Source organism: Bison bison, unplaced genomic scaffold (assembly GCF_000754665.1).
Source record: "Bison bison bison isolate TAMUID 2011002044 unplaced genomic scaffold, Bison_UMD1.0 scf7180017864527, whole genome shotgun sequence".
Lineage (NCBI taxonomy): Eukaryota > Metazoa > Chordata > Mammalia > Artiodactyla > Bovidae > Bison > Bison bison.
Window position 1 is genome coordinate 12,015,503 of NW_011495078.1, and position 12,819 is coordinate 12,028,321.

Sequence of the window (12,819 nt, forward strand, 5' to 3'; positions counted from 1 at the left end):
GTTGCCGCGGTGCGGGGCCTGGCGCTCCAGCGAGGTGCGCGACGCACTGAGGTCGTCCTCCGACTCCTGGTCGCCCGCCGCCTCCTCGGGGGACTCTGCCGGGGGGGGGGGGGGCGAAAGGAGAGCTTCCATGCTTCCATCTCTGCCCTCCAAGAAGCGCAAGAAGGCCTTTTGCCGCCTGCTCCCGGGGGTGGGGCCTACGGCGATGCAAAGACAGGGAGAGCCTAGGCAGCCCCCTGGGCAGGAAGTCACATCACAGCGGCGAGGGCTTGTGCTTGGCCAAGGGGCGTCCCACCAGCCCCCCGGCCCGGGAGCCCCTCATAGTATTTTCTCCACCCCCCCAGACGCTGACAAGCAGCAGGGCTGGCCCAGAAAAGGGGATTTCTCTGCTCGCTCGTAACTGCTCAGTTCCTGGATGTTTAGCTTAAAATACAAACGTAGACTGTGGACATAAGGCGCACCGGTAAGGCGATATTCAGTGCCTAGGATGACCTCCGAGAGCCAGAGCGGTCCCTCTGCGTCCTGGCTAATCCCTCCGGGGCCCGGGCCTGTGTGCCCCACACTTACTGTTGTCCGGGGGGCTGCTGGCCAGGAACTCGGGGGCGGGGCCGCTGCTTTTCTCGGCCAAGTCAATGGCCATCTGTATATCTTCCACCCACTTGTCCATCTCCGGCCGAGAACTGGAGGAGAGATGGACGTCAGATTTTTTCCAGGCCATGGGGAGATGGGGGCGGGAGGAAAGAGGGTACCCAGGTCAAAGGTCAGGCTCCCCGAGTTACCTGGCGGCCACCACGATGGACTGGCGCTGGCCCCGCAGAGTCAGGCAGTGGGGGACGCCCCATTCCTCTTCACTTTCCTCCATCTGTAGGGCGAGTGTGGCCGTAAGTTACGGTCAAGCAGGGGGCAGGCCACACTCAGTGCGTTTTCCAAGTTTCACTGAACTGGCTACAGCCCCAAGGGACCAAGTCAGAAAAATCCCATTCGGGAGGGTAAATGCAAGGTGAAAATGCACTATCTTTTTCTCAGCAGAGCCATAGACTTCTCTCTTCCTGACCACCGAGGAGCGTTCCGGGGATAAGCTAGGGAAAGAACCCTATGGACACTGGTTCCTCGTCTGCCTCGCTCACCAAGGCTCACAGAATGTAGACACTCGTCTACGGGGCATTTTGGGGAGAAAGATGGTTTCCTGGTCTTTACTCCCCGTGGGCAGTGTGGTCACAGCTGATCAGGGTCTGGGGGCCAGGCACCAGGCAGTAAGAGGCACGTCCACACCACGAGGCATGACAGCTTGCCTCTTCACCCGACTCCAGAAGAAACAGGGCGTGCATCCCACTGTAGGAAGCGTGCAGTCCCAGGGCCCCTCCAGGGCAGCCCTAGCCAAGCCCAGGTTTTTCACGGAACCCGTGATGCTCTCACTTCCTTATCAAGTCCCTCCGTCCCTTCCTTCCTCGTTGCGGTCACTGGCTCCTAGCCCAGAGGACCAGGTCCCCCAGCCCGGGCCCCAGGCGCATACTTACAGTCATGCCGTAGAGCGGGAGCTGCCCGTGGACTTTAAATTGATTCGAGGCCGTCAGCCCCCGGCTGGTGTACAGCAAGACATCGTTGAACTAAAGGAAGGACGACAAGAGCGGCTGAGACGAACGGGCCCGTTTGAAACCAACAAGGGCGGAAACGACTGATACATTTTCAGAACTGTGAAAACCCGTGGACCTCAACATCTCCAGTCTGAGCAGCTTTGACTGCTCTTCCTGCCTCCCACGTATGCCCGCTCTGGGGTGGCTGACGCCCAGTCCCGTGCCCCTTGCTGGTTCCACAGGCCCACATGTCACCGATTGTGGTGAGGACAGACAGCTCGGCTCTCACCACTTACCAGGAAGAACATGCGCTGCTGAAGCCCCTTCCCCGAGAGCTTGCTGAGGCTGCCCAGGCGGATGAATTCCTGCAGAGAAAACACACCCACAAGTTGGCTCGGAGCCTGCAGACCTGTGTCCGTGAAGATTCAACAGCCATGTGAGATGCTTCCACCCACCACGGTCCCTTTCATGCTAAAAATCGTAGCGATCACAGCCCCGGTTTACTGAATGCCCAGCTGTGCTGCCTCTCAGCGCCTCCCCTTCCCAGCAACCTGCAAGGCCGAGGCTAACTTCAGCTCCAGTACCAGACGGGAAGCCGGTGGTCAGAGGTCTATGGGCAGCTTCGTACTGGAACCTGTCACCGTGCACCTCACCCCCAGGCCCTGCGGGCTTCCGCTGTGAGGTGACCAAGGACCCAGGAGGGATACAACGGGGCAACAGGGGACCAGGGATGAGAGATATGCCATAGGCAAGAACTATGAGTAGAGGGATCATCTTCACAATTTAAACGCTGGTTATCAAAAACTAGTAACTGTGTTCTAGAATTAAAGAGCCACAAGCAAGAAAGAACAAAAGTCCTGCAAGCTGCAGCCAAGACTTGGCTTGACTAAACAAATCAGTAAAAAATATTAAAAACAAAATAAAATTTTAAAAAGTATTAAAAACAACCCCCCTACTCCCGCCCCCGTCCCACCTCAAGCCCCTGTAAAATAGGAGAAAAAGAAAAGGCCCTTAATATCCTTAAGCTCCATCGGCTTCCTTCTGGAACGAAATTCACAAAGTCTAGGCCTCTGAGTTTTAACCAAATGAACCCCCACTGCACTCCTGGAAGGACTCTTTGGGCACACAATGCCTAGGACAGAAAACACCCTGGGCCCTGGCTCAGGCCAGACTGTGCTGGGGTCTTTTGCCTTGGAAGAAATCCTGCTTCCAGGATGTGACACCCCCATCTCAGCCTGACCCCAGCAAGAGGGTGGCAGGATTATGCCTGAAAGCTGTGTTAGGAATTAGACTGCAGGGAGCGTGAATATCAGATGCTCACTTATAAATTTCAATTTTTCAAATTCCACATGTAGACAAACCTCCTGGAGCCGTCTTTCCACTCATCAGGTAATTTCGATAATTTTTAAAAGACAATCAACTAGCCCTCAGTGTGTGGAACAGCCCACCTTAGAACGTGGCCCTCTGAGGGCCTCAGATCCCTCCTTCCCATTTGGGTCAGGGTTGACTTGAAACACTGAGGGGTCATGAAGCTGGTTGACCCGCAGAAGAACATACAGATAAGGCCAGTCTTGCAGTGTGTACCCAGCACCCCAGTTCTGACTTCAGCTCCATCAATAATGATTTATTAGCACATGGTGTGTTCCTGACATGTGCTGGCTGCTTATATTAGGTCCATGCACAAGCCTGTAAATTCATCCCCATTTTTCAGATAAGGAAACTGAGGAGCAAAATGAGTAAGGAACTTGCCCACACCTGGTCAGTGGGTGAACAGCCCACATCTGGTGAAACAAGTCTGTGCCCTGTACAATGCTGTTAGTGTGAAAGGGAACCCGAGAGTCGCTGAGTCGTGTCCGACTCTTTGCGACCCCAGGCACCATACACCCCGTGGAATTCTCCAGGTCAAAGTACTGCAGTGGGTAGCTTTTCCCTTCCCCAGGGGATCTTCCCAACCCAGGGATCGAATCCAGGTCTCCCGCACTGCGGGCGGATTCTTTACCAGCCGAGCCCCCTGGGAAGCCGGCTGTGCTGTGCACTCAGTTACGTTATACTAAGCGTATACGTAGTCTCTTCAAATGAGTGTAGGTGGGAGAAGAGGAAGGTAACGTATTTACTATGTTAGTTTTGCAGATTAAGTCTCATTTGATCCATAATACCTCCTTGGATCTTTGCACAGGAATCAAATGCTTTTCTATCATAGGCATGATGCTATGCTAGTTTTAGAAATCAATCCAACTGTTGGGTTTGTGGCCAATTACCTGTGTCCAGTATTTCTGGGTTACCTTGATGAATTTCTGCGCTCCAAGGTTCTAATTGGTTGGCCCTGAGGAAATTTACTTTAAAGGGAGAATGATAAGTCATGTTCAGTCAGTCACGATTGATATGCCTCTCAGCTGGCCAATTAATTAATACCTACTCTGACCCTGGCCGTAGAGTTAAATGTTCTTCTGGGGTCACTCAGACTCAATCAGAGTGATGAGCTATGTCTCAATCAAAAACTTAACCTCTCGTCTACCAAAAGGAAAACTCCCGCAACTGTGGGCTGGATCCATATGATTAACAGCAGGCTGTGGTCATTTGGTGGAGAAGGCAATGGCACCCCACTCCAGTACTCTTGCCTGGAAAATCTCATGGATGGAGGAGCCTGGTAGGCTGCAGTCCATGGGGTTGCGAAGAGTCGGACACGACTGAGCGACTTCACTTTCACTTTTCACTTTCATGCATTGGAGGAGGAAATGGCAACCCACTCCAGTGTTCTTGCCTGGAGAATCACAGGGATGGGGGAGCCTGGTGGGCTGCCGTCTACAGGGTCGCAGAGTCGAACATGACTGAAGTGACTTAGCAGCAGTGGTCATTTGGAGAAAGAAATGGCAACCCACTCCAGTATTCTTGCTTGGAGAATCCCATGCAGAGAAGCCTGGCAGGCTACAGTGCATAGGGTCACAAAGAGTCGGACTAAGTGACTAATACACACACCACCTATGACAGAGAAAGTATGGTCCCCATGTTACAGAATGAAAGGAACATTCCAGTAGGTGAGACAGTCCAGTTCTGGTGGAGCCAGAAACTGAACCCAGGGCCACCTGCTCCAATCCACTGCTCTTTTCACAGCACCGTGGAAACTATTTCTCAAAATAAGTTCCTTACAGATGCTCTGTTTGCCATGTAGCATTTAATATGTTAAGTATTTTATAACATCCGAAGTTAAGAGAAAATTATACCGATTCTGCAAGGCTTTAAAGGCTTCTGCATGGATGGGTGAACACGGGTTTTGATGTGCTGAGTCCTGGCAGAATTTTCTCACCAGCAGAGCTGAAGTTAAGTCCCAGCTTTAATTTCCAGCAGACAGTTACCACATAACTCTTCTGACAACATTTTATAGCTGATACTCTGCTCAGCTTTGTAATTAGGCTTCCCAACGGAAAGACCCAATACCCAAAAGGATGAAGGATATTTGTCTGAAGTTTAAGGCAGGTATGACAGATCAAAGAAGCTAAAATAAAATGCCCCTCTGAATCTGGGTTAGGTGTAGTTTGAGACAGGAGAGCTGGTAGAGAAAGTTCCCATATAGAGATCTGATGAGATGGAGCAACTATTTTTAATTCCTGGTCAATGACTGTTTCCTAGGAAGAGAGTTGGAAAAAGGTAGGTTACCCTGTATGTTTAAAATGCCCACTGGCCTGAAGGGAGCATGTTGTGGTCCTGTACTGTGAATGACCTACCTGTCACGCGCATGGAGAAAGTGGAAGTGTTAAGTCATTCAGTTGTGTCTGATTCCTTGTGACTCCATGGACGGAGTTCTCCAAGAACACTGGAGTGGGTTGTCATTCCCTTCTCTAGGGGATCTTCCTGACCCAGGGATCGAACCTGCTGCTACTGCTGCTGCTGCTGCTAAGTCACTTCAGTCGTGTCTGACTCTGTGAGACCCCATAGACGGCAGCCCATCAGGCTCCCCCATCTCTGGGATTCTCCAGGCAAGAACACTGGAGTGGGTTGTCATTTCCTCCTCCAATGCATGGAAGTGAAAAGTGAAAGTGAAGTCACTCAGTCGTGTCCGACTCTTAGCGACCCCATGGACTGCAGCCTACCAGGCTCCCCTGTCCCTGGGATTCTCCAGGCAAGAGTACTGGAGTGGGGTGCCATTGCCTTCTCCGGATTGAACCTGGGCCTCCTGCATTGCAGGTGGATTCTTTACTGTCTGAGCCACCAGGGAAGCCCCATCATGGGGAAGTAAATGTTAAACAGCATTAAGTGAAATGTGTTTCTCTCCCAGAACTGTGTTCTGGCTACAGTTTTAATTTCTAACTTTCCCACTTACATGGGAATTTATAGCACACTTTCATGCACTAATTTCTCTGCTTTCTATTGCCCCTTCACCCAATTATTTTCTTTTGGGGGGGCCACACCACAAGGCATGTGGGATCCCTTCCCAACCAGTGATCAAGCCTGTGCCCCCTGCAGTGGAAGCATGGGGTCTGAACTAACCCCTGGACCACCAGGGAAATCCTCTACCCAATTCTTAAAAAAATTTTTTTCCTTTTCTTCCATCTTCATTTACCTAATTTTTTTTTTTATTTAACAAGCAATCTCAAAGCCTCTCAGAATATGGTGGGGAAAAAGTATATAAGCATATCAACCAATAAGGAGAAAAAGCAGAATATGAGGTTGAAGGATTCATTTATCTTCTTCTGACCCCAAATTTCTGAATTGCCACTGTAAAATTCAAGGCATTTTCCAAGTTGTCTCCCTGTCTGGGGAAGAAAGCCACTTCAGAATTTTAATTTTGGGGTGTCCATATTCAAAAGGCTCCAATGTAAGTCACTGCAAGTCTTTCTTGGGACTTCTCAGGTGGTGCTAGTGCTAAAGAACCTGCCTGCCAATGCAGGAGACGTAAGAGACACGGTTTGATCCCTGGGTCGGGAAGATCCCCTGGAGGAGGATGTGGCAACCCACTCCAGTATTCTGGCCTGGAGAACCCCAGGGACAGAGGAGCCTGGTGGGCTGTAGTCCATGGGGTTGCAAAGAGTTGGACATGCCTAAAGTGACTTAGCACACACAAGTCTTTCTGGCTCCACCTCCAGAGCATAGAGAGAGAACTTACCCTTCCCGGGATCACAAGATTGTCAACGCCAATCAAATCTTTCTTGAGTTCATGCAGCTTCTGGAAATTCTCCATCTTGATCATCGTACCGTGAAGCTGGGCCACCATTTCCGTGATCTCTGCCAAAGCAGCTGAGGAGGGAAACAGACACAAAAATTGCAGCAGTCACAGCAGACAAGGGTCATTTCCCCTTACATCTTGAAGCTTAATTCTCCAGGGTAATAGCCTCTGGTAGCTGAACCATGTTAGAAACCTTCCTTCTAGGGAAGACACTGCTATTTCTGAGTGATAATAAAAACTGCGTGATTTATTTTATGTATTGATTTGCTTGCTTTAGTTTCCCGCAAACCATCTTGAAAATGTCAGTGCCCCCTTCAGAGCTTGGTGGTGGAGTCAGAATTACTTGTTGGCATAAAGGGGCAGCAGCGAGGGGGTAAGAGTGCCTGGAATTTTGCCCCTAAGGCAGAGATTTTTCTCCCCTCCCTGTTAGCTGGAAAGAGCAGAGCAAGCAAAGAGGCCACAGAAAAATCCCGGGTGAAGGAGAGAGCTTTCTGGCAGAGGGTCCAGCTGACAGTGTAACACTTCTGGGCAACAAACACTCCAGCATGTCCTGGTTTGTCCTTCTGCGCTCATTTATTATAGTGTTTACCACGATGGCTGCAAAGAAAAACTGCAACTAACTTTTCCAATATTGGGCACATCTCCCCTACACTGACGGGCATTCAGGGTTGAGGCCTCGAGGGTCAGGCACAGACTTGAGCCTTAGAGGAGGAGGAGGAGGAGGAGGAGGATTCTGCCAGGGGAAGGACCAGGAGGTGGTGGTGGGGAGTCCAAGCGGAAGGAATGGAATATGCCAAGGCATGAGGCTGCATGGTTTAAAGACTGTTGTCTAAAGCAAGTCAAAACCACGCCTCGAGCCATTTCTGTTCCTGTTGCATGAATTACCAGTGTCTTCATTGGCGGTGGTATTGGTGGTTTAGTCACTAAGTCGTGTCCGACTCTTGCAACCCCATGGACTATAGCCCGCCAGGCTCCTCTGTCCATGGGATTCTCAGGCCAAAAATACTGGAGTGGGTTGCCATTTCCTTCTCCAGGGATCTTGCTGTCCCGGGGATCGAACCCGGGTCTCCTGCACTGCAGGCAGATTCTTTACCAACTGAGCTACCAGGGAACAATGTCTTCATTACTCTACGAAATCTTCCCTTGGGTTGCCTTTCTAAAAACCAAGATTAAATTTACATACTTTAGGCAAGAGACACATATCGTGACATACTGACGGGTGTGCAAAGTCTCATAATCTGTCAAGAACCCCCTGGAGAGGGTGCACTGTGTACAGACTGGCTGCAGAGTGTCCTGGCCCCCAGGGGCTACAAGTTCAGGCCAGGGAGCGCAGACGGTAACAGACCACAAACAACACGAGAAGAGGAAGTAAATTCAAAAAGACGATGCGTGGCACAGTGGGGAAAGCGTGGGCTAGAGTGGCAACTCCCATCTTTGGCCAGCTGAGCAACGCTTACCAATGTTTACCCCTCTGAAGCCCATTTTCTTATCTATAAAATAGGATAACAACCCCTCTCTCATGGGGTCGTTAAAGGAGTAAAGGTGTTAATGTGAGAAAGACACCTGGCAGAGTACCTGGCCCAGGTACTGAGTGAGAGTCAGTGAGTAATATCATCATCAGCTGGTAGGGAAGGATGGTCAAGAACGTGGGTTCTGGGTTTAGGTTACCAGCCGTTTACTTTGCAGCTGTGTGACTCTGGGAAGGCTCCTTAACCTCTCTGGTCTCAGCGGTCCCCATATGTAAAATGAGCTCACCAGTATCTTGTAGGCATTTCTTGAAGACTGAGAGCTGATAACACCTGAAATGCTCAGTGTGGTGACCTCTCGAATGCCCTGCAGCAACGAGCAGTAGTGTTTATTACCAGCCATTTCCGGTGGCCCATCCAAGGGCACAGTGATGAGCTTCTACCATGTAGGTGAATGGAAGCTTTTTGGAAGGGACGGACTCTAAGTGGAGCTTCTCCAGGATTCTTTGCACTAACCACCCAGGACAGAAGGAGAAAATGCAGGCAAGAGGATGGAGAAGAGAAGCGAATCATTACTGCCTAACAGGACAGGCCAAGACGGAACAGAAAATGCCGGCCCAGGTCCTACAAAGCGAGTCTGCCTGGCTTGGGACACAACCCCAGAGACTTCCCCCTCAACCAACACACACACCCACTCACCTCGGCAGTCCCTGAAGTCGCTGTGGCTGGGCGGGTAGTGTTTGCACAATCGCTCCAGGACCTGCTTGTAGTGCATGAGCCGGTGCAGCGGGCGCAGGAGGAAGGTGTTGAGCGGCAGGTAGCACACCTTCTGCAGCTCGAAGTCTCGGCACAAGCTCTCCAGCCTCCGGGAGCCCCGGATGCCGGTCTCCAGCGCCTCCCAGCGCCTCGCTGTGCTTCCACAAGTGAGCAGCCAGTTGCTGGTGGGCAAGACACGGGAGGGGGCGGGGCCGGGAGGGGGCGGGGCCAGGGAGACCAGCGGAGTCTGGCTCAGCCACGTGGTCCACCCCAGCCTGACTCTCCCAAGGCATCACCTTTGCTTTCATTATCTCATCCCACTTGTTAAATCTCATGCTTTTAATATTTCACTATTTAAGTTCTCAAGATGAAATTAAAAAAGCTCTATAAAAGCACAGAGCAGTTTAAAATACGCAGGGATCATAAAATATTTGAGATGTATATGGAACACTAGAGATGTAAGTGTCCTTTTAAAACAAGACTGGTGAAACTCAGGGGAAATAAATGAATGGGAGTGCCTTCAGGGGGCTTGGGGTTTTCTCCTAAATGTCACAAAGAAAATGACAAAGAGGCCAGGGCCACTCAATAAACGTCACATAATGAAAAGTACATGTTTCTGTTTGGCTCCCTCCCCTTCGCTTGTGTAATAACTGAGCATCTGCCGTGAGACACCTGCTCTGCTGGATTCTGGGGCGCGGATGGGAGTGATGAGCCTCGGTCCTTCTCTACTGGGGTCTGGCCGAGATCCTTTGCTTGGGCAAACTTTTGTCAGGCTCCTGAACCTTCTCCCAGGCGGGGCTGTACACTTCCGTGTACCATCCAGTTTTAGAACTCTGTTATAGCTCAGTTCAACCAGAACCCTCCACCCTGGGAATCTGGTCACCCTTGACATTTGTGGGGGGGCTCTCCATCTGCCACTGCCCGCCAGATGATGTCTTCACCTAAGAATCCCATTAGATTGGTTCAGCTAGAATTCCCCCTCACGACCCTGATGTTTCCTCCTAGTACTTTTTCACCCTCTGAGCCTGGCCCTGATCCTTGGCTGTAGATTCCCGCTGCACTGAGAGCTGATTCCAGTCTCTCTCCCACTGTAAAACCCCCCTGCAGTGTCCCCGCACCTACTGCAAAGGTCCAGAACAAAGTCTGCTCTACCATCCTTAACGACTGTTGCTGAATATCGTTTTCCTTTAACGGGCAGTGGTGGAGACAGCTGCAGGGTAAGAAGTCTGATAGAGCATTCCAGAAGGGATTAATTCCTTATGGTAGCTACTGTCCTTGTCTTCCCCCTCATTCCCAGAAGCTGGCTATCTGTGTGCTAATTCCCAGAACATCTGGGTTCCCAATCCTGGCATCTCCATTCCCACAGCCCACAAAGAGCTGAAAATCCAGGAGTCCAGATTCAAAAGTCCAAAATCAACCCCCCAACTCCCCCCATCCTACTGGAACTGAGGCTGCCCCCTGATCCTCTCATGCAGGATGGGTGCTGCCACTTGTTACTCAAGACAGAAAAACCGGGACGAGATTCCAGATGCCCTCAGGTTTCGAGTCCTTCGCCAAGACCTACCAATTCTACCTCCTGCAAACAGCAAGCCTGTCCCTGGCTTCGCCTGGTGGCCACCGCCCTTGTTCAGACCCCTGCCAGGGTGTCTGCACTGGGGTCTCTGCTTCACTTCTGCCCTCTGACTTTCGAGTGGCTCCAAAAGGAGCTTCCACCAATGCAATCGAGCACATCGCCTCCTGCCTGGGATATCCCAAGAACTCCCACCATCTCAGGACAACCTCTGGAGTCTTCGGCAGGGCGCATGGGGCCCTGATCAGTGATCTCTCCTGCCCTTCATTGTGGCTTCTTGCTCCTCATTCCAGCACCTACTGAATGTGCTGGGCTCTAGCACCCAGAGCCCTGGCACGGGGCACTCTGCTCCTAAGGACCCCCTTCAGGCTCAGCTCTGAGTCTTTTCCTGCTCTCCAGGCTGAGTTAGTGACTCCTCCTCCTCCTGGACTTCCTGTCCCCCTTAGCCATTATCATGTGGTCTCCCTGTTGAGTTTATTTGGTGATTTAAAAAATATATAGATTCACGCGTGCTGTGCTGAGTAGCTTCAGTCGTGTCTGACTCTTTGCGATCCCATGGACTGTAGCCCGCCAGGCTCCTCCATCCATGGGATTCTCCAGGCAAGAATACTAGAGTGAGTTGCCATTTCCTCCTCCAGGGGATCTTGCCAACCCAGGGATCAAACCTGCATCTCCTGCATTGCAGGTGGATTCTTCACCGCTGAGCCACCAGGGAAGCCCCATATAGATCCACAGGAAGTTGCAAAGCCAAGTGCAGAGGGTCTTATGCATCCTTCCCCCGGCCTCCCCTCCTGCTCTCATCTTGTCTAACTACAGCACTGAGCCCAACCAGGCTGCTGACACTGGGACAGTCCAGCATTCATTCAGCCAGTTATACACACCCTCAACTTGTGTGTGCATGTCAGTGTGTGCATACTGTCAGTATGTGTGCATGGGTGTGCGTGCATGTAGCTCTATGCAGTGTTCGCACACGTTCAATCCCTTTCTTTGAGTGTCCATCCTGTCACTACATGCACACAGTCGGCGCCTCCAGGAGGCCACCTGCCCACCTGCAGTAATGAGTAGACGAACTGCTGCAGGCATCCCGCTCAGGCAGGGGTCTTGCAAGGCCCTGAGTGCCTGGAGAGGTGGGTGCAAGGTCCTTGGAGCACAGAGTAGAATATGAAGGATCGGGTGGGGTGCGTGAGGGCTAAGGGATCTGGCACAACTGTCCAGGGAAGGCTTTAAGAACCTGGACTGTATTCTCTAAACCACAGAGAAACAAGGCGGGTTTGGAGCCTCATCAGGGTGGCCGTGATGTAAATGGTGGCTGGAGAGGATAAGAGGTAGATGGTGAATCATGGGGAAGAGAACGGAGAGCCAGAGGGAGGGAAGCGCTAGGAAATGAACAAGAAGAGGGGGCAGGAGGTGACTGGGCCTGGGGGGGACGGTCCCAGCCTAGACGACAGGGGAAGGGTCAGGTGCAAGGCGTGCGTGGACCGTGAAATGCTGACGCCGCCAGAAGAACATTTCAGCCCGGCTGAGAGATCACCAGCTGGGTGCCTCTGACTTTTAGGCGGGATTGGAGCCCTGGCCGGCTCTCTCATCCCCTGTGGAGGGTCTGGGGACAAAAGCCAGTGATGCCCCCAGCCCTGCTGAACATCTGCACCTGTGCAGGTGTGCCCGGGTAGGGGGGTGGGCAGGAAAGACTGCAAGCTGGAGCCTGTGCGAAGCACTGCAGACAGAAGTGCCAACGTTGGCACTTCTCCGGAACCTTCGGCTGCTCCCCTCCCCGCTTTATAAAAATTCCCTATAACCGACAATAACAGCCACAATAAAAAATAAAAATAAAAGAAAAACCAATTTCTCTAAAACGCTGCCAGAGTCTAAGCCTCCCCATCTATTTTTATTCTGTTTGCACAGAGTTCCGCGCCATAAATGCTTGCAGCGTTGGCACAGTAATTAAAATGCCAGCACGGCCAAGGAAACCAATTAAATGCAAAAATGCCAGCTCACTAGACGGAGGGGGAAGAATTGCCCTGGGCGGAAATCAGGTCTATTTTTAGGAGGTTTTAGGTGCTAGGTGACCGGAGAGGAGCGTGGATGTCTAGTCTAAGCAAGGGCACCCTTCCGTGGGAGGGTCACAAGGGGAGCTGGTAAACAGGGAGAACTCGGGGGCTATCCCGAGGGGGTGGGACACTTTCAAACCTCAACAATAACGGTGACTCCACAAGTGCTTTAGACATTGTAGGCTCTCAGCTAGTGTGGATGGATGGTATATAGAAACAGAGGGAAAGATGGTTGGATGGCATC

At 51.6% G+C, this 12,819-nt stretch overlaps 1 protein-coding gene across 1 annotated transcript in view; it reads right to left on the minus strand.

The window, feature by feature from the left end:
• Window positions 1–12,819, minus strand: part of FARP1 (FERM, RhoGEF (ARHGEF) and pleckstrin domain protein 1 (chondrocyte-derived)) — a 275,711-nt gene that overhangs the window by 6,784 nt on the left and 256,108 nt on the right. The window contains 8 exon segments of the mRNA XM_010831560.1: window positions 1–95; window positions 568–680; window positions 780–862; window positions 1,518–1,607; window positions 1,871–1,939; window positions 6,676–6,806; window positions 8,901–9,099; window positions 9,101–9,139. Coding sequence (XP_010829862.1) covers window positions 1–95; window positions 568–680; window positions 780–862; window positions 1,518–1,607; window positions 1,871–1,939; window positions 6,676–6,806; window positions 8,901–9,099; window positions 9,101–9,139 — 819 coding nt within the window.